General features: G+C 41.0%; 1 protein-coding gene across 2 annotated transcripts; it reads left to right on the top strand.

Annotated features, from left to right (window-relative positions):
* Positions 1 to 2,444: 2,444 nt before the first annotated feature.
* PRSS35 (serine protease 35) lies at positions 2,445 to 16,503 on the top strand. Of its 2 annotated transcripts, XM_077487316.1 has the most exons (3): positions 2,445 to 2,716; positions 4,538 to 4,600; positions 13,821 to 16,503. In XM_077487316.1, exons 2-3 carry the CDS (start codon positions 4,590 to 4,592, stop codon positions 15,109 to 15,111), a joined length of 1,302 nt encoding a protein of 433 aa, XP_077343442.1. In that variant the 5' UTR covers positions 2,445 to 2,716; positions 4,538 to 4,589; the 3' UTR covers positions 15,112 to 16,503. The 2 variants fall into 2 exon arrangements, with proteins under 2 accessions (XP_077343442.1, XP_077343443.1); XM_077487317.1 differs by lacking the exon at positions 4,538 to 4,600 and having other exon boundaries at positions 2,448 to 2,716.
* The last annotated feature ends 4,983 nt before the right edge of the window (positions 16,504 to 21,486 follow it).

Below are 21,486 nucleotides of genomic sequence, written 5' to 3'. Positions count from 1 at the left end.
TATATATATATATATAGACACACACACACACACACACACATTATATATATATATATATATATATATATATATATATTGGATGACATTTGAGATCAAATGTCACATGCATTGTAAATTTAGTTTTTGACCTCAGGACAATAAAAGTTCTGAGGGTTAATTATTGTAGGTAGGCCTAACACCAGTCTGGCCAGGCTGTGTTTAGAAGTTCTGCCTGGTCATGTGAATGGTGAGGTGCACATGACAGGCTAGAACCAGGTCTGGTTGGATGTTTTGGTATCGGCCCTCCCTGAACCAATCAGCGGGAGTGCTGGGGGCCCGCTGAGGAGTCTGGGAGGGGGTACTTAAACAGGTGTGGGTCACGTGTTCAGGGTTCCGGAGTTGTTCAAGAGACCCATGTGGTCTGTTCTGGTTCCAGGACCGGGGTAGCCCGGTGAGGGGTCCCGTTTATGGGGTGTTCGACATTTTTGTGTAAGTATGACAGTATTTGTGAAAGTTCTACTGCAAAATAAACCTTTTTGAAAGGACTTCATCTGTGTCAGTGTACAAGTCGTTGGATATCAACCCTGGGAACCCCTAGATGCGGAGGAGCAGGCCAGGAGAAGGTAATTGGTAAGCCAACAAATCAAGACCGCACAGCAAAGGCTGTGGCCGCTACATATATATCACGCACTGTATGTAGACCTTTATTTCATACATTACACTATCATGAATTCTAATTTCGATAGTATTACTATTATGACCAAATGTCTGTATACGGTGGTTGCATTGCAGGGGTAGGCAACCTTGGTCCTCCAGCTGTCTTTAAACCTCAAGTCCCATGAGACCTTGCCTCTAGGAGTCATGCCTGCGATGGTCAGGGTCTTGCAGAGGCATGATGGGATTTGTAGTTTTACCAAAGCTGGAGGGCGGAGGTAATCTTTCTCTGTGCTGTGTTTTACATAGTATACATGTATGTTGCTGTCATACATAAGTTGCAACAAGTGTGCATGCTTCTGCTGTACATTGTACAGTGTGTGTAGCCCTCTTTTTTTAGCGGGGGGGGGGGGGGGGATTGTGAGAAATGGCCCTCCCCTAAACCTGTAGGTAAATTACAGAAGCATTACCTTTGCAAAATGGAAGAGTGAGCTTAAAGGTATACTTGCACCATAGGGGTGTACTGGATTCCACATTTTTAGTGCACCCTGTCCAACTCACAATACTCATGTTGCATTGTCATCCATTCTCTATGGCATCCCAATGCACCTCCCAGTGGCTAGGCATTAGAGTGCAGAGGGGGTTTATTTACTAAAGGAAAATCCACTTTGCACTACAAGTGCACTTGGAAATAAAGCCGCTGTAGATCTGGGGGGGACATGCAAGTAAAATAAAAAAAAGAGCATTTTTGCTTGTACATGATCGGATGATAAAATCAGCAGAGCTTCCCCTCATTTCAAATCTTCCCCTCAGATCTACAGAACTTCCAAGTGCACTTTTAGTGCACAGTAGATTTGCATTTAGTAAATAAGCGCCTATGTGTGTATTGCACTGTACCGACAAACAGTAGTACATGTGGGACTGTTTTCAGCACACTGCAGTGCACATTATTGTGTTTTGTGCTGCAATGCACAGGTGCTGGAATGAATGAAAATGCAGCACACCTAGGGGGTTATTTACAAAAGGCAAATCCACTTTGCACTACAAGTGTAAAGTGCACTTGAAATTGCACCGAAAGTGCACTCACTGTAAATCTAAGGGGTAGATCTGAAATGAGGGAAGCTCTGCTGATTTTATCATCCAATCATGTGCAAGCAAAAAAAGCTGCTTTTTATTTTCTTTGCATGTCCCCCTCAGATCTAGAGCGACTGCACTTCCAAGTGCACTTTACACTTGTAGTGCAAAGTGGATTTGCATTTCATTGCCACACGCTATTGCGCTGTGCTATAGCGTGTGGCGTGTTAAAGGTGCAGACTCCTGCACATTTGTGCAATACTATGGTGTGGACAAACTCTAACAGTCTATCTAAACCTAGCCCTTATACATTACCAGTGTCCTATGATAATACTATGATTATAACAGATGTAAAATTAAATCAAAGCTAATCTAGCACCCTATTGTTTCCAGTAAATGACTAGTCACACCTTAGCCCTTGCTTGATCTATTTGAAGTCTGAAAACTATTATATAATTATTGCCTCTGGGGAAGGATAAACACAAAGGCTTGCAGCCTGAAAACCTGTGAGAATCTTAATTTCCAGCCATTTAATATTAATTAGGAGTAATTCTAGGCAGAAGCATCCACATGTCTAGACTGTGTCTTACAGATGTAGCACATCATCTGCTCTCTGCCGCCCCCTGCTGACAATAAGGAGGTAGAGCGGAGCTGTAGATCGGTCCTCTGTACAAACTCGGTGCTCTGCCCACCCTGACCTGGTACCTCATTCTCCCCTCCTTGTTTCCTCTGCTTTATCCTCACATGTCTTGTTCTATCTTATCCTGAAGATTGCACATGAATGTTTTCCACCCCACTCTTTCATTTGTAGCTCCCCCTCCCCTCTACCCCCTCCTCTACATAGCCCTCCCCTCTCCTGTATGAGTTGGAGGTGCTCTGAGTTGTGCTTCTACCTCTAAGATTGGATGACATCTGTGCCATACCTTGTGCAGAGGAGGCTTCCATCCCTGAGCTGCATTCAGTGGGAATGAGGATCTGGACAGCTGGGAGCTCACCTATTCTTATCCAGGTAATCCCATGCAGAATATCTCTCATCCATTGCAGCCTAAAATGACTAGATCTCATTTATTCATTGTGCAGTCAGTGCACTTTACTTGCTGCTGCAGATCTGACAGCTGGGAGCTTACTTATTCTTCAGCAGGCAGTCCAATGCAGAATACTCCTGATCTATTGTATCCTAAAATAACTATATCCCATGTATTCATTGTGTAATCAGTGCACTGTGCTTGTTGCTGCAGATCTGACAGCTGGGAGCTCACTTATTCTTCAGCAAGTAATCCCATGCAGAACATTTCTGATCCATTGTATACTACTAATGCATGCCATGTAATCTCTGTGCAGCCAGTGCATTGTGTTTGCTGTGCAGATCTGACAGCTGAGCGTTCACCTTTTCTATAGTAGGTAATCCCACAGATAGCAGCAGAATAACTGATCCATTTAAGACTACTACATGCCATGTATTGATTGTACAGCCAGTAGTACACCTTACTTGCTGTTGCAGATCTGACAACTGGAGGTTCACTTATTCTTCAGTAAACTCATACATAATATCTCTGAACATTTGCTTTCTAAGACTACTACATACCTTACATTCATTGGGCAGCCAGTGCAGCTTACTTGCTGCTGCAGATCTGATAGCTGAGAGCTCAGTTATTCTTCAGCAAGTCATCCCATACAGGATCTCTGATCCATTGGGGTTATTTACGAAAGGCAAATCCACTTTGCACTACGCACTTGAAATTACGCTGAAAGTGCACTTGGAAGTGCAGTCACTGGAAATCAGAGATCTGAAATGAGGGGAAGCTCTGCTGATTTTATCATCCAATCATGTGCAAGCTAAAATGCTGTTTTTTTTATTTTCCTTGCATGTCCCCATCAGATCCACAGCAACTTTTCTTCCAAGTGCACTTTGCACGTCTAGTTTGCACTTGTAGTGCAAAGTGGATTTGCCTTTCGTAAATAACCCCCACTGGATCCTACAACCATTGCATTCGATGTATACATTTTGTAGCCAGTACATTTTATTTGCTGCTGCAGATCTGACAGCTGGGAGCTCACCTATTCTTCAGCAGGTAATCCCACGCAGAATATTTCTGATCCATTGGATTACACAACCATTCCATGCCATTTATCCATTGTGCAGTCAGTGCATTTTATTTGCCGCTGCCTATCTGACAGGTGGGAAGGACATCGATTCATCAGTAGGTAAGCCCATAAATAGCTGCAGAATCTCCCTGATCTATTGCATCCTACAACTTCTACATGCCAGGTATTAATTGTGCAGCCAGTGCACTTTACTTGCTGCTGCAGATCTGACAGCTTGGCATAAGTCAATCATACCTAGAAGCCACTTCCCATCACAGCATCAAATCATAGGACTGCTACACTTGGAGCACATCAAGAGTGAAGCAAGTAAGAGGGATACATTGGAGCACACTAAGAACTTTGCTGACAAAGGATTTCTCTTCCTTGATGAAGCAGGCAGCACACTACAAAGTAGCAGAAGCCAGTCACTACAACTTAGATCACTGCAAACCTAACAGGGTTGCATGTCTTTATTTCTAAAAATCAATGAGCTAGAAAACAAAACAATACTATAGTTTTAGGATTTGACCCAAAAATGTGGTTCCCATATTGCTCAGCCTTTTGTCTACTAATTGCTGGAATTAAACTGCAGTCTTCCCAGTCAGTAGGACTGTAACCTATTAAATCAACATAGGACACAGGGGAGCTTTACGAAGCTTGTGAGGTCACTCTTCGTGAAGGATTCAGAAAATCTGTTGTTCATAGACCACTATAATTATATAGGACACGTTTCTATTTATTGCAGTGGATGGGATCCAAGTCTACCATATGTGAAAGCTGGATAGCTGGAGGACAAGATGTACACTAGGTAACTTGCAGAGTTGTGACAAGGACAATGACAGCTCCGTGTATTTATTACTTATGTAGCTCTGACAACTAAAGGTACGTTTACCTTTTCACGAAAAATGAAAAGGTGAACTAACTGTAAATATCCTGGTTACCCCTCTGGACCATAACGGACATGATGCCCCATGCTGCTGGTGTAGTGGTCTAAACACCGTAATACACAGTCCCAGAGTGAGTATCTATCATGATGCTCTCAATGGCAAGCACGACCTAAAATATTTGATGACCAATGAGAATCATTCCTTGCTTCTAGGGCCCTTACCAGAAGAAGCAGCCTCAAATGCACTTCTTATTGGTCATGGGTCTGTGCTTACCAACACCATAGGTGTGCCAGATTTGGCAGGTGTGCCTGGGCACCCTCTAATCACTATGTGCAGAACCAATTCCCCGTGCTGCCCGGCTCCCCCCATGTTGGGTGGCACAGTGGTGTAGTGGGTAACACTCTCGCCAAAGCAGTAAAAAGGGTCGCTGGTTCAAATCCCAACCACGACACTACCTGGCTGGAGTTTGCATGTTCTCCCTGTGCCTGCATGGGTTTCCCATAGGTACTCCGGTTTCCTCCCACACTCCAAAGACATGCTGGCAGGTTAATTGGCTTCTGTCCAAAATTGGACCTTGGATTGTTGGCTCCTTGAGGGTAGGGACTAATGTGAGTGCACAATGTACAGGGATAGGGACAATTGTAGACACTCGCTCAGGATGGACTGGTGTCTTTATTCAACCTTACTAACCATGTAACTATGTTACCCCCCCAACCCACAGTGCTGCTGGCTTCCCTCATCTCTCCCTAGCTGCTTAAGGATGGAGTGGGAAGGGCGCTAGTAAATATGTAATTGACCAGTGCATTCCTTTTCCAAATGAGCACACTCGCTCGCTGTGTCCATTCATAACAGAAGCATGGTAAAATATGTTGCAAGCAATATGATGGATACACACTTCAGGGCTATGTATTCATTTTCATTTTTTGCAAAAAGATGAACTTACCTTTTAAGCTGCCCATACATGGAGTGAATTTCATCTTGTTCCTGATTAACCACTTGTCGACCAGCCACCGCAGGTTTGCTGCAGCAGAATGGTACAGCTAAGCAAAACGACATTATGTAACATTGCTTTGCCCTTTGGCCACTAGGGGGGCGCATGCACCTGCTGCTCGCCCCCAGAGCAGATGCAATTGCCCGGCGGTTGCGATCACCGTCGGGCTCCCACGATTGCTGGTGACACACAGAGAACCAGGATCTCTGTGTGTAAACACAGTTTCCGGTTCTCTGAGGGGAGAAGAGACCGATCTGTCATCTGCCCTAGACAGTCCCCTCCCCCCTTTAGTTAGAGCACAGAGAGGGAACACAATTAACCCCTTGATCGCCCCCTAGTGTTAACTCCTTCCCTGCCAGTGACATTTTTACAGTAACCAGTGCATTTTTTTTTTATAGCACTGATCGCTGTATAAATGCCAATGGTCCCAAAAATGTGTCAAAAGCATCTGCTGTGCCTGCCATAATGTCGCGGTCCTGATAAAAATTTCAGACCATTACTAGTAAAAAAAAATAATAATAATAAAAATGCCATTAAAAAAACTATCCCCTATTTTGTAGATGCTTTAAATTTTGCGCAAACCAATAAACAGTTATTGCGATTTTTTTTTTTTTACCAAAAACATGTAGAAGAATACACATCAGCCTAAACTGTGGAAATTTTTTTTTTTTATATAATTTTGGGGGATATTTATTACTGCAAAAAGTAAAAAATATTGTTTTTTTTCAAAATTGTCGCTCTTTTTTTGTTTATAGCGCAAAAACAAAAATGCAGAAGTGATCAAATACCACCAAAAGAAAAGAAAGCTCTATTTGTGGGAAAAAAAAAGGACATCAATATTGTTTGGGTGCAATTGTCAGTTAAACAGACGCAGTGCCGAATCGCGCTCTGGTTAGGAAGGGGGTAAAATCTTCCGGGGCTGAAGCGGTTAACTGACAAAACTGAAGCCTTTAGAAAGCCCCATCAGCTCGCAGGGCTGAGAAAAAAAATCCCTTGCTCACATGTTTACATACATACTAGGAACAATTTAGACAAGAGCCAATTAACCTACCAGTGTGTCTTTGGAGTGTGGAAGGAAACCAGAGTACCCAAAGGCAACCCACACAAGCACCGAGGGAACATGCAAACTCCATGCAGATAGTGCCCTGGCCAGGATTTGAACCAAGGACCTCAGCGCTGCAAGGCAGAAGTGCTAACCATTAAGCAACGAACAATGCCATAGAATCAATTCACCATCTGTGTTATAATGTAACAAATTCATATCATATATTTAGGTGATCATTGCCAATGTCTGCCACAGAGGAACAAGAGAAGCCAAGATTTATTTTTGCAAATGGCAGAAAGGTTTTCCCTTGTCTGGAATGTTCAGGGTTTCCGCCAACACTTGCCAATCAACCAATTAGATAATCTACAATTTGGTTATAAATGTTTTAGAATCACTTTACTTTAGTTGACCCGGTCTGCCATCTTCTGGACTTAGTGAATATTACACCTAGTTAGCACGCTGAAGACCTTCAGGAGAAGAATGTTTCTTTTAGTGTAAAGTGCATTGAGATCTGTGCTATAATAATTCTAATATAGAATTATCAATAATACATTAGATACTAATAAATAATAGTACAAAGAGCAGTGATGTTTTAAGACCACGGCAAATTGTTTTGTGACGCTAAGAGTATGATGATACTTGGCACAAATATTTCTGTTTTAAAGCAAGTAAAACAGTGAAGTGTTATCACACAATTTTCTGATTTTAACTCAATTGTTAAACTGAACCCTGAAACTTAATCTAACATTACCTAACCCTTGCCTAATACTTTAAAAAGACATAACCTTATATGTTCCTTCATTAGGAGCATGTACAGGCATACCCCACTTTTAAGTACGCAATGAAGTTTGTTTACTAAAGCTGGAAAGTGCAAAATCAGACTCATATCTACATAGAAACCAATGAGCTTCTAACCTCAGCTTGTTCAGTTAAGCTTTGGTAATAAAATCCAGAGCTGGTTTCTATGCAGAAGTGAGTCTGATTTCACACTTTCCAGCTTTTGTAAATAAACCCCATTGTGTACTTAAAAGTAGGGTATGCCTGTATGCCAAGTAATGTGTAAGTAAAAGCTATTGGCATTACTTCTCACAGAGAACATGGTACTCTCCCAGATAATGCATTCATTTTGCTTTCTCTGCAGCTAGGCTGCACCATCTCTGTTTAGGAATCATTAAAGGTCGGTACAGGCATACCCCACTTTTAAGTGCGCAATAGAGTTTATTTACTAAAGCTGGAAAGTACAAAATCAGGCTCACTTCTGCATAGAAACCAATGAGCTTCCAGGTTTTATTATCAAAGCTTAGTTGAACAAGCTGTGGTTAGAAGCTCATTGGTTTCTATGCAGAAGTGAGCCTGATTTTGCACTTTCCAGCTTTAGTAAATAAACCCCATTGTGTACTTAAAAGTGGGGTACACCTGTATCTACTTCCTGGACTACAATGATGGCCCAGGGATGATGCAGTCATATCATGATACTACCTCTAACCTTGTGAGCTGGTAGGAAGTTTATAGTAGTAACCTGCTGGAAGCGAAGGCATCATTCACACTGGCAATGACATACATGCGTCTATAGCAGTGGTCACCAACCCTGTCCTCAGGGCCCACTAACAGGCCAGGTTTTATGTATTACCTTGGGGAGATGCAGACTAGAATACTACAATCACTGAGCAGCAAATCATATCACCTGTGATGTATTTCAGTTATCTTGCAAACCTGGCCTGTTAGTGGGCCCTGAGGACAGAGTTGATGACCACCGGTCTATAGGACATCTCTAAGTGCATATACATGCGTAGAATGATTTTAAATGGTAGAATTCATACTGTGCCCCTACCTCTATTTAGGTGCATTCAAGTTATTTGCTTTTAGAGAAAATAGAATTCTGTAAATCCGGAAGCAGATTAGATACTCTGAATCCTGGTTCACACCAGTGTGGCTTTGAAGTTGTGCTACCTCAGTGCAACCGCAAAGCAGTGCACTTTCACTTGTAGCTTGCTGACAACTGCGAGACTTCATTTAACAGATGTCAATGCAAGTCGCACAGAAATAATGCAGTAACATTTCTTTAGAGTCGCAGTGAATTGACCAGTTCCATTGGAATACCACTTGCCATACGACTTTGAACTGTCAAGTCACACTGGTGTGAACCAGGGCTAAATGTGTGTAAAGAGAAAGTAATCTGGGAGGTATAACGTTTGTTTATACACACCAGATCAATTTTATGTGCAGGAGGCTAGTGTAAATTTAGGCTAACACTGTGCGTTTTGGCAAAGTCTGCAGCAGACTGATTACATCATTCTAAGAATATGATCTTCTACTGACTAGGCACGGTCACTTGTCTGGAGTGCCAGGACTGCTTTTAATAATAAAACAGCATTTGTTTCTCTTTTTACACAATATAGTATTGCCTTATATTGCAATATGTCAGAAATGTATTTGTACAGACTTTCCGAATTTTAACTTTAACACTCAAACCTGAGACTTTATTGACCATAGTCTGGGCACAGGTGCACTTTTTTTTTATATATCTTTAACAAGCAGTGAAAGAGTTATAAAACAAGACCTCACTCACTGACCTTTCTATCTGCATGTATGATAAAGTTATTCATTCTGAAAGATCACAACTTAATCTCTCCACCTCATCCAATCAAAGAACGCCATGTATTTATAGAAAAAAATAGGCATTCTATGAATGGCAGCAGTGCCAAGCACTCATTTCCTGTGTTCTATGCAGATGATTGAGAGCTTTCAGCTGTAAAGATGAATTTATCTGCAGTACCTATAGCTACATAGGTAAGGGCTTGTTTTAAAGTGTTTTTTGCTTGTTCAAAATATGTAAATGCAGAGGTTCACTTTAACATTTCGTTTTTAAAAGAAAACTGTACAGGGGAGGCTATCATTGCTGAACTGCTAGTTGCCTGGCTGCCGTTTTCTTACTTTTGAGTCACTGACCAGATCAAGCATGCAAATCTAGAAAGTCAGATCTCCGGATCTGTATACTTTGCTCTGGGTCAGTGACAGACGGGGAACTAGTATCCACACTAGCAGTATTTACCTGTCATCTACAGGTGCCTGCAGATCAGGTTTGGCATAAAACTCAGTCAGCTTCTCCCTTAAAAAAAAGGTTTCTTTAAGGGTTAAGTATGGGGGATGCCATTTTCTGACCTCGTGAAAATACCAGTTGCCTGGCTTTTATGCAATGTGTGAAAGCCTGCCATGGGGCAAAAATGTGCACTCCCTTAAAATCGCTGGCTGCCCGGCTGTTATGCTAACCTCTTCCTTCAGCACTTTAATTGACTACTGTGGGACACATGCATAGATAAGGGCTTCTGACGTCCCTTCTGCTTTCTTCATCTACATATTGGTTCTGGGTCAGTAGTTCAGAAAACATTAAAAACTGTGGGTCAAAAAAACAGCCAGGTAAACAGGATTTTAAAAAGGTGCTGTGCAACAGTAGTCTTTGGGGTTGATTTACTAAATTCAAATAAACTGTGCACTTTGCAAAGTGCAGTTACCCCCTGCAAGTGCTGTTGCTCCAGAGCTTAGTAAATGAGGTTAGACTTCACTTTGCAAAGAGTACCCAATCGCATGCAAGGAAAAAATTAATAAAAAAACTGCATTTTTGCCTGCACATAATTGGATGATGGAAGTCAACAGCGCTTCTGCTCATTTGCTAATCTCTGTAGCAACTGCACAGTCTTTTTGCCTTTAGTAAATCAACCCCTTTGTGCCCCTTTCATGATAGGCTTGCAATACTCTAACAATTCACCTCTTTACTCTAACTTTAAATCCCAACTTTATCCAATGTTAAATTTCTGTGTTTCCATCAGTAACACCATTACAGAGATTTTCCTCACTTCCTGCCCTTGTGATGCCAACACTTGTAATTGAAGGTGCAATCATCACTGGGACCAGAAGGAGTGGCCAGCAACACATTGTCAGAAATTCTAATGTTTCCCCATTCACACCTGAGGGACAACACTGCATAGCGTTTTTGGGACATTTTTGGAAGGGCACTATTCATTTGAATGGGCCTCCCTCTGCTTGAAAAGTGTGCTAAGAAAGCTCATGTACCAAATTTTAGCACCAAGTTTTTCACACGTTTTGTTACATGCCTGCTACCTGTGTTTGGAGCGACGTTAAAAAATGATGGCTTTGCATGTTCTTCAGATTAGCAGGACTTTAATATGTTTTTGCATGTGAACCTCCAATGGAGGGATATTCATCAATTCCTATCCCAACAGTAATGAAACAGATGACAATGAAATCCTGGCAGAAGCTTTTCTAAACTCCCCACCAAAAAAAAAAAAATAGATTTCTGACTGTCATGCTAAACCAGTGGCCACAATGCTGAGGTATAGAGCTGGTACAAGCACATAGGTTGGTGACATCAGAACTCCTGACTGACATATTGTTCCATATGGTGTACCTAAATCCACTATAAATCAACTTCAATATGTTCAAAATTCCACAGCCAGAATCCTGACTAGGTCTGGTACAAGTGATCCTATTGCCCCTATCCTGAAGTCCTTTCACTGGCTACCCATCAGGTCTCGTATAGACTTTAAGATCCTCTTGCTCACCTATAAGGCTCTTCATGGCCTTGCATCCTATTATCTCTCTGAACTTTCATCAACTTACTCCCCCTCCTCGTAACCTTCGCTCCTCAAATTTTGGTTTACTGTGTGTCTCACCTACACTCAAGAGGGGACAGAGGTAGTAGCGGTGCGTCCCCCGTCATGCCACCCCCTATATTTAAAATGGATAGATTCATGCATTGCCCCTATTCAGGCATCCGACCCCTTTTCGGATGCTGAGCACCTGAATTCCAGTGGCAGGGGGATATTTTTGAAGCACCCGAGTGGCATGGGGATATTTTTGACGCACCCGAGTAGAGCCATAGGCACTAATAGGCTTCAAAAAAAGGTGGACTCGTGTCGCAGAGCATTGCGCTACGAGCCCACCCAGGTGTGTTACAAATGCTTTGCTAACACTGAACCGGCTCTCCGCCAATCAGGGAGCACGGGTCTAATACCTGTCACCTCATCGGCTGAAGGCACAGACATCCCTATTAGACGCCTAGCGGAATGGAGGAGCAGAGGCGCAGGAACCATGGAGGATGCAGGAGCCGGCGCCTGCCTGCCCGGCTGCCACCATCACCCGGATGGGGTCAGTGCTGGTCTGACGGCGGGCCACAGTGGATGCATATTATGGGCATAGGCTGCATATGATGGGCACGGAGCCGAGGCTGCATTTTATGGGCACAGTGGCTGCAACTGATGGCACAGTGAGGCTGCAAGTGATGTTTTTTTTTATTTTTTTAGAAATTTTCAGTTTGTTTGCGCCCCCCAAACTGTTTTAGCACCAGCCGCCACTGGACAGAGTCTTCTCCTGTTATGCTTCAAAACTCTGGTATTCACTTCCAAAGAACATCAGAGATTCAGCATCTCTAAACTCAAATCAAAATCGAAAAACGTTTTTCTTTAGACAAGCTTTCACTTAATTGTTATGTTATCCTGTGTATTTCTTGTGTTTTCCTTGTAAAGCGCTTTGAGAAGCCACCTTTAAATACGCTATATAAAAAAAGTTGATTATCATTATTGTTCCAGGCTAAAGTGTCAGAAAGCATAACAATTGGTTGAACATGTCAAGCAAGCAAAGAGGCTTCTATATTTTTCTCAGCACAGATTTCCTCTACAAAATGATATCATATAATTTACTTCCATACAAACTGCATTACAGAACAGAGACTTGTTATAAGCAATTCGGCTCCTTACCATTGGCTACACCTTTATTATCTGTGGATATACATTTTAAAAGAAAAATATCTGATTGGAATCCTCTTGAAAATCAGTGACGGGTGATATGTATGACAGCATGTCAAGTAAACAAGTTACACAGAGCAAAATATTTGGAATTAGCAGGGAAGTGAGAGCAATCTGGAATGTTTCACCCCATGTACCAACATTCTAAAATTCCCATGAGCACTACATGAAAATTAGGATGCACAAAAGGACTTTTACAATGTTAAGACGGCACATAGGGTTATACCATATAGAACCAGACATTACTGGAACATTTTCTTGTGTGTGGGTCTTGTCATATTATTCCTTATGCTTACACTGGGTTTAAGTGATTTTCTATAGTTATTTGAAACAATCGCCACCACCATCATCTGAATCAGTCATTGTAGAATAAGACTCTACCAACTGTCATCAAAAGGTAGTTTTGGATTATGTTCACTCCAGGCAACCACAAAGCATGGTTTTATAATGCATAAATAACTGCTTATATTGTGGAATTCACCGTTTTATCAAAAAAGGCCCCATATCACTTTTCCACTTGAGATAACCTAAAATCTCTTTACAAATGTGTGACTAAAGCCCCATACACACTATTAGATTTTCTGCAGAATTTTGTCTTCAGATTTACCAAAACCCTATAATATGAGGTCAAACCTTAAGAGTTTCAATGTGTATGCACTCAGGCAGGCCCTTGCACTACATGGTTTGGGTAAATCTGAAGACAAAAATCTGTATGGGGGTCTAAGGCTGGCCATACATTATACACTTTTCTTGTACAACTTTCCTTTAGATCGACCAAAACCATATAAATTGAGGTCAGATCTGAACACTTTCAATTTCTATGCAGTCAGACAGGCCCTTGTACTTCATATTTGAAGGTAAATCATAAGAAATTTGTATGGCGTATGGCTAGTTTAACTTCCACTAAATGTTGTTACCATACTGGGCCTGTTTGTAGGAAAACTGGAGCAAAACAATACAGGGCTTTTTGCCCATAGCTTTCATTACCACGTCTTCGCTGTAAAGATGCTGCACAGATTAGGACTGGTGATATGTGACCAAAAAAAAAACCCAGCTATTCATTTCTCCAGTTTCCATCACCAGTCTTGGGCATCATAGAAAATAAAAATGTTGCTTAGTCATAATCACCAATTTTACATGTAAAAAAAATCCACAAGGAATCTTAATAGTTCATATGGGCATTGCCAACATTATGCTTTCACCCAATCTAGTGTACACATTTATATGGACCATGCAAATCTATTTTATTGATTTCTACTTATTTACATTCATTTCTCTTTTAGTTCTAGATTTCGGGGCAGAATGGATTGCCTGCATCTAGTATTCCTGTTTTCCTTGATCTTATTATCCAACACCAGTAAAGCAGATGATTCAGATCAGGAGGGCATAACTTGGCACATCAAGGAAATACCTCACATAGTCACTACAGATGTTGTCCACCTCAGCAGCCCGAAATTTGAAGCAGAACCAAATCTAGAACTCCATGGAACCTGTGGTATTGAATGTCAGAAGAAACTGCCACCACCTACTCTACATGATCTTGAAAACTATTTGTCTTTTGAAAGTATGTATGACAATGGTACACGCACTATGACAAAAGTAAATGTCCAAACCTGGTTTTCTGGAAGTCTCCATCAGAGCAATGTATCAGCAAAACACAACATGCGTAAAAAGCGACAAGTTTATGGCACAGATAGTAGGTTCAGTATATCAGACAAACATTTTATGACCAACTACCCCTTTGGTACTGCAGTTAAATTATCTTCTGGCTGCAGTGGTATTCTTATTTCACCAAAACATGTTCTAACAGCTGCCCATTGTGTACATGATGGTACTGATTACGTGAAAAATTCCAAAAAATTACGTGTTGGGATTCTTAAGTTTAAGACAAAGACGGGTGGAAAAAGAAATAGAGGATCAAGGAAAAACAAAGGAGATGCCTCTGATGATGCTAGTTCAACAAAGGATGGTAAAAAACAAAGAAGAAAGTCCATGCAAAAAAGATCCGTAGCAGATGTAGACCAAAAATTCACGAGCTCTGGGAAAGAAAAAAGCTCCATCCCTGGAAAGCCTTCCTTCCAGTGGACAAGAGTAAAAGCTATTCAGATTCCTAATGGCTGGTTGAAGGATGTATCAAAAAACATGACTCTTGACTATGACTATGCAGTTCTGGAATTAAAGCGTAAGCAAAAGAAGAAGTTTATGGAGTTTGGAATTAGTCCAGAAATTGACAAGATGCCAGGGAGCAGAGTACATTTCTCAGGATTTGATGATGACAGGGCTGGGCAGTTGGTATACCGGTTTTGCAGTGTTTCAGTGGAATCTAATGATCTATTTTATCAATATTGTGATGCAGAACCTGGCTCTAGTGGTTCTGGTATTTACATCCGTCTCAAAGAGCCAAACAAGAAGAAGTGGATCAGGAAAATCATTGCCATCTATTCTGGTCACCAGTGGGTGGACGTTGGCGGAGAACAGCAGGATTACAATGTTGCCATCAGAATTACTCCACTGAAGTATGCACAGATATGTCTCTGGGTACATGGAAACAATGCTGATTGTTCTGAAGGATAAACTTTAGTTCATGCTTAAAAACTCAGAGCAGCACAGAAGTAAAAGTCTTGGAGAGGGCCATCCACTGCTTTAACATGGGTGCAGGAGATTTTATAGAGGAAAGCACTTCATGAAAATGTGCAAGACTTTATTAGATACAATTGATACACTGCTACGTACATGTCATCAGATTTGGATTTTGAATGAAGTATGCAATCCCTACATTGTAGGTTGTTCTGCTCTATATTTATTGGAAATCAATCAACTACGCCACTTCAGACATGTGGTATTCTCAGGACAGCCATTCTTTGTACTGCATTTCTTCACACAATTTTAAAAGGAGGTTTAAAAAGTTCACCCTAAACAATTTGTTTCTAAGCTCAGCAGTTCTACAAGATGAGTACAAAAAACACAAACATATATTGTTTACAAGTAAGGTTATCAGATTATAGGAGCAGAGTAGGTGCACCAGTATGCACATATAGCTGATGATTGCCTTCTGCAGTTAGCCACATGAATAGGCCATCTTTAGTGTACCTCTCCTTACTGAAATACTTAAACCCTGAAAAAACCCTTCTTCTGTGCTTTAGTTTTACCATTGCTTCTTGGAGCTTAATAAGATCGTCTGATTCCTGTAATAGTGAACACCATAACCCATCGAGTTAAAACATTTTAAAGTATTACATGCTAACTTTGTGGCAGAAGGATGTTGGAAAGCTAAGCTTGGTGCTATTATAAAGTGATTTTATTAACTTCAAATGAACTTCAAACTCTAGCTGGTAAAGATCTAACATATTCACAAATACAAAGTAAAAATAACAAGGAAACAGACTTTTATTATTCATCTGCTTGAAAACAAAGATATATGTAGAATCAAACAAACTGGATGGATGAATTAACCTATGTTGTAGTTGAAAGATTTCCTGCTCATGTACATCATGCATTTGGTACAGAGGGGTGATTATTAGAGGGGGATACACAAACACATTAGTGGATTATCGTATAAATCAGAGAAGGACATTATGATTATGACACTGTCCATGTTTTTTTTTTTCATAAAACGTTTACCTTGCTAGAGTGCTTTTCAATTTTATAAAATGTGTACAAATACTTGATGCAATAGAACTAAACAGCGATGCTTGCAATGTTTACTATGGAAACTAACTTTTACAGAATTAATGTGCACAAAAATTGTACAGTTGTTGCTTATGAGGACTCATTTCCACGTGGGCAATTTAAAAGCCAATAATGGCTATGGGAACTGTTCACTTCTTTGTGCTGATGCACGTTTAAGAGATATCTGTATAGTATTGAGTTCAGTAAAACACTTTTTTAGGTTCATGCATTGTTCATATTGTTTATTTTTCGTGCATCAGCACAATGAAAAACAATTAAAAGTTGTTGTTTTTTTCATTTGATTTGCCTAATTGAAAACAAAAGAGACAGTGATCGCTTAGGTACATGTAGTAAAAAAAAAAAAAAAAAAAAAGCTTAAACAAGAATTCTGAACATGCATATCCATGTGAACGTTCCCTTGACAAATACAGTTTTCCACTGGGCCTGTTGGTGATTTATGGCCCATGGCTCGTCTTCCATGCAGTAAAACAAGTGTCTGTATATGAAAGGCGAAATGCCTCCATACACTTGAAACTAGATATCCTCGGACTGGAATAGGCATTTATAGCCATACCTTCCCTAGCAATCAGTCTATGGCTTTCAAGCATACATTCATGCTTCTGCTGTACTACCGATTCCTTGATGAGTACGGAAAAGAAGTTCAGTACTAGGGATAAGCCGAACACGCCCCTGTTTGGTTCGGACCAGAACCTTCAAACGGACCTAAAATTCGTACGAACTTTAGAACCCTATTAAAGTCTATGGGACTCGAACGTTCAAAATCAAAAGCGCAAATTTTAAAGGCTAATATGCAAGCTATGCAACAGACAACACCAGCAATAAGGGGTATCTTCAGGTGTATACTGTGCTGGAGGCACACAACACCCACTTTAACTCCTGCAGATGCCTGTATTAGAGAACACCAGTAATAAAGGGTAGATACAGGTGTATACTGCGCTGGAGGCACACAACACCCACTAACTCCTGCAGATGGCTGCATTAGAGAGCAACAGCAATAAAGGGTAGATACAGGTGTATACTGCGCTGGAGGCACACAACACCCCCTAACTCCTGCAGATGGCTGAGAAAAGAACACACTGTCCCTGCCTATCTAGCTCTTTCCCTGCATGCCAACACACTAAACACGGCCGACACACTGGCGGCCTTATATAGTGTGGGGCGTGTACTAAACCCCCTGAGCTATAATTGGCCAATTATGGCTCTCCTTGCTGCTGGCGCTGTGATTGGCCAAGCATGCGGGGTCATGCTTGGTAAATCATGAGCCAGCAATGCACTGTGATGGCGTAGTGCATTGTGGACAGTTCGTGCCACACGAATTTGGTGCAAACTGTCCACAAAGTTCTGAATTCGCCGAACAGCCGATGCTCGAGTCGAACATGCGTTTGAATCGAACACCAAGCTCATCCCTATTCAGTACCCTGAAGAAACTTTTTTTTTTTTTTTTTTTTTTTTTTTATTTACATTAAAAGACTGTTAAACTATAACCATCTAAACTGATAAAATAATCTTAGTGCCTTTTAACATCTCCATAAACAAAATCTGATAGATATGGGATCTCTATTCCTTTACAACACATATTTCAAGAAATTTGGAGCTTTGCATCATCAGCAGTTTAAATCTTCTGGTAAGGTTGGCACAGGAAAAACAAAACCAAAAAAACAAAACATCCCACTGACTTTCAAAGATTTCTTTAAGCACATCAACCAACTTTAGGCAAGCATTAGGACAGGGGTAGACAACCTCGGACTTCCAGCTGTTTTGAAACTACAAGCCCCATGAGACATTGCAAGACCCTGACAATCACAGGCATGACTCCTAGAGGCAGAGGCATGATGGGATTTGTAGTTTCACCACAGCTAGAGTGCTGAGGTTGCCTACCCCTGCATTAAGATTGTGATGTCGTAGGCATCTACCTGTGTTGTTTCTAAGGTGAAGCACCCAACCAACCATAAAATCACAATGTCTGTCTATCACTGGAAAGGCTACAGGTTTGGTTCAGATGCAATATTATTTAAAGGGGAAGTCCAGGATAGAACTAATAAAGTCTAAATCTACTCTCACCCTTCAAACACCTATACCAGCTACCCTGTAGAAGGAAGCTGAATACCTATACCTATTCTCAGGATGCTTCAGTCCGGTCAGGTGATCAACTCCCAGCGGCTGGCTTCAAGAGAGGAGGGACAGCCAACAACGAATGCTCAATGATATGGTTGAGGATGTCACTGCCGAGGCATTTCATCCTTTGCGGGTGCTTTCGCCTCTTCCCTGAAGCCAGCCACTGGCGAGATCACATGACCAGACCAGAGCACACTGAGACTAGACAAGTACTGTATATGCATTTTCCTTCTATTGGGCTATTAGTATAGGGGTTAGAAGGGGGAGGTAGCAGTTTTAAACTTAGCTAGTTCTAGCGTTGAATTCCACTTTAAGTATGTGTGCACAGAAAGAAACTTAGTTTGTACATGAAATTTAAAACTATCGGAACTTAATCTATACTATTAGAGTATATTTATTGTAGACACGTATGCATCTTGGTGCTGCTGGAGAGTCCTGCTAGAAGTTTGGAGTGGTTGTAAAGCTTTTCAGGACTCCTCCCCCCCCCCCACCCCACAGGAAGCCTCTATTGACACAGACAGGGCACCCCCTACTCCTTCGTCACAATTTGATAGACTGCATCAGAAGCCAATGGCTCCTGCTGTTATCAATCTGCCCACTGAGGAGGAATAGAGCCAGGAGAGCCACTGCTCTCATACACAGCACTGGATTAAAATCAGGCTCAGGTAAGTATATGGGTGGACTGAGGCTCCTTAAAAAAAGTTCAGTACACCGATTGCAGTTAATATGCAGTATTATCATTAATAGACAACTAGGAGTAATAATGCAACATATAAACATCAACGATTGCCTACAGCTTTGATTTAAGTGTACAGTGGCAATTTCAGGGGGCTTGGTGCTGTTAATTTCTAGTCGGCAGTTAAGTTAAAGCTGCAGGTAATTCTAAAGCCCCATACACACTATCAGTTTTTCTGCTGAGTTTTTCCTTCAGATTTACCAAAACCATGTAGTACAAGGGGCTGTCTGATTGCATACAAATTGAAACTCCTAAGGTTTGACCTCATATTTTATGGTTTTGGTAAATCTGAAGGAAAGACTCCGAAGAAAAACTGATAGTGTGTATGGGGCTTGAGGCCGGCCATGGACGGATTCGAACCATGTGTGTGGGCAGGCTGAATGTACCAAGTTAATCGATCAACTTGAGTACAACCAGCCTGCCAGATTCACTTATCGGAGGGATTCCTGTCAGCATTGACTGTGTTGATGGGGGAGTCTATGACCTGCCTAAGGCTTTTGTTTATGCATTTTAGGTGGTGTACTCTGTCTATTCTCTGTACAGTAATGAGCAAAAGTGCATCTTGGTGTCTGGACTAGGAAATCGGATAATCTGCCAGTTATCAGATATCCAATTGTAAAAAAATGAGGTATATATTAGGTAATAGGTTATAGTTAGATACATGAACAGATCCACTTCAGAAAAGCTTTTCCTCAGATCACAGTTCTTTAAATACAGTCTAAAGATAATTTAACTCAATTTCATGATAATTTTGGTACAGAACTTAAGCCTGTACTGCCTAATTTAATCTCTTGTAGAGTATGTCAGCAAAGGGCATTGTTACTCTTTTTTCTCATCCATGAGATGATGTCTGCTTTATGGACATTTTTTTAATACAATTAAAACTATTTCTATATGAAAACGTTCTAGTTCTAATAAATGGTGCTAAAGACCTTGTGTACACTGTGTGCACATTAGGCAAGTTGTATTTTTGAGGATTAAAGTATTTTACTATAGTGCTCTTGGTCAATCCAAAATGTAAATAAACCTCAAACCTGAATATTTAAGAAAGTAAAAGTGAGGTTTTGGCTTTTTTAGGAGAATATCTATGTGTGCACAATTTTTGGGCAACTATTAGTGTGCAGAATTATTATGCAACTAAATGAAAAATTTCCCATCTCACGTGTTTATTTCTGTTAAAGTGAGAACAAACAAAAAACTCAAAATTTACAAATAGACAGTTGACATTTAAAAAAAAAGAAAAAAGTGACCACTATAACTCCCACCTTCTTTTCAATAACAGTCATATGCCTTCCATTTATTGGAGTCTGTCAGTTTCTTGATCTGTTGACGACCAAGTTTTTTTTGCAGCAACCACAGCCTCCCAGACACTGTTCAGAGAGGTGTACTGTATTTATTTACCGTAAATCTCCTGTTTAAGAAGGGCACACAAGTTCTCAATAGAGTTTAGGTCAGGTGAGGAAGGGGGCCATGTCATTCTTTCATCTTTAAGGCCTTTACTGGCTAGCCACAAAGTGGAGTATTTTGATGCATGTGATAGAGCATTGTTCTGCATAAAGATCATGGGCTTCTTGAAAGATGCAGACTTTTTCCTGTACCACTGCTTGAAGAAAGGGTCTTATAAAAACTGCCAGTAGGTTTGGGAGTAGATTTTGAGTCCATCTTCAACCTGAAAAGGTCCAGCTAGCTCATCTTTAATAATGACAACCCAATACCAGTACCCCACCTCCACCTTGCTGGTGTCTGAGTCGGAGGGGAGCTTTGTGCCCATTCCTGATCCAGCCACAGGCCCATCCATCTGGTCCATGAAGAGTCACTCTCAGCTTATCAGTCCATAAAAACCTTTGAAAATTCTTCAAAAAGTCTTTAGATATGACTTGGCCCAGTCTTGATCTTTCAACTTATGTATCTTGTTCAGTGGTGGTTGAATTTCAGCCGTCCTTGCCCATGTCATTATGCAATGAACACCTTGTACTTCTGGGCACTCCAGGTAGGTTGTAGCTCTGGAATATGACAGCACTGGAGGATAATGGTTCCTGGTAGCTTTACGTTTGATTCTTCTCAAATCTTTTGCAGGTTATTTGTGCCTTTTTTTCTCAACAAGTTTCTTGCGACCCTGTTGACTATTTGCAACAAAATGTTTCATGGTTTACGCCTCCAATATCTTAATTTCAAGAGCGCTGCATCCCTCTGAAAGACTTACCATTTTTGACTTTGCAGAGTCAGTTAAAAGTATTTTTTGGCCCATTGTGCCGGAGGAAAAAAAAGCTGCCCAAAAATGATAGACATTTTGATCAAGGGTGTTGATCTTCTTAGGTCACACCCTCCCTCATAACACAAATACACATCACCTGATATGCTTAAGTCCAATAAGCATTCAAGTTTATATAGCTTGCAGTTGGACAATA

Source organism: Lithobates pipiens, unplaced genomic scaffold, assembly GCF_037356315.1.
Source record: "Lithobates pipiens isolate NorthernLeopardFrog02 unplaced genomic scaffold, aLitPip1_a1.2 Scaffold_18, whole genome shotgun sequence".
Classification (NCBI taxonomy): Eukaryota; Metazoa; Chordata; class Amphibia; order Anura; family Ranidae; genus Lithobates; species Lithobates pipiens.
The sequence above is the reverse complement of the archived record's forward strand: the minus strand, read 5'-3'. Positions and strand labels throughout refer to the sequence as shown.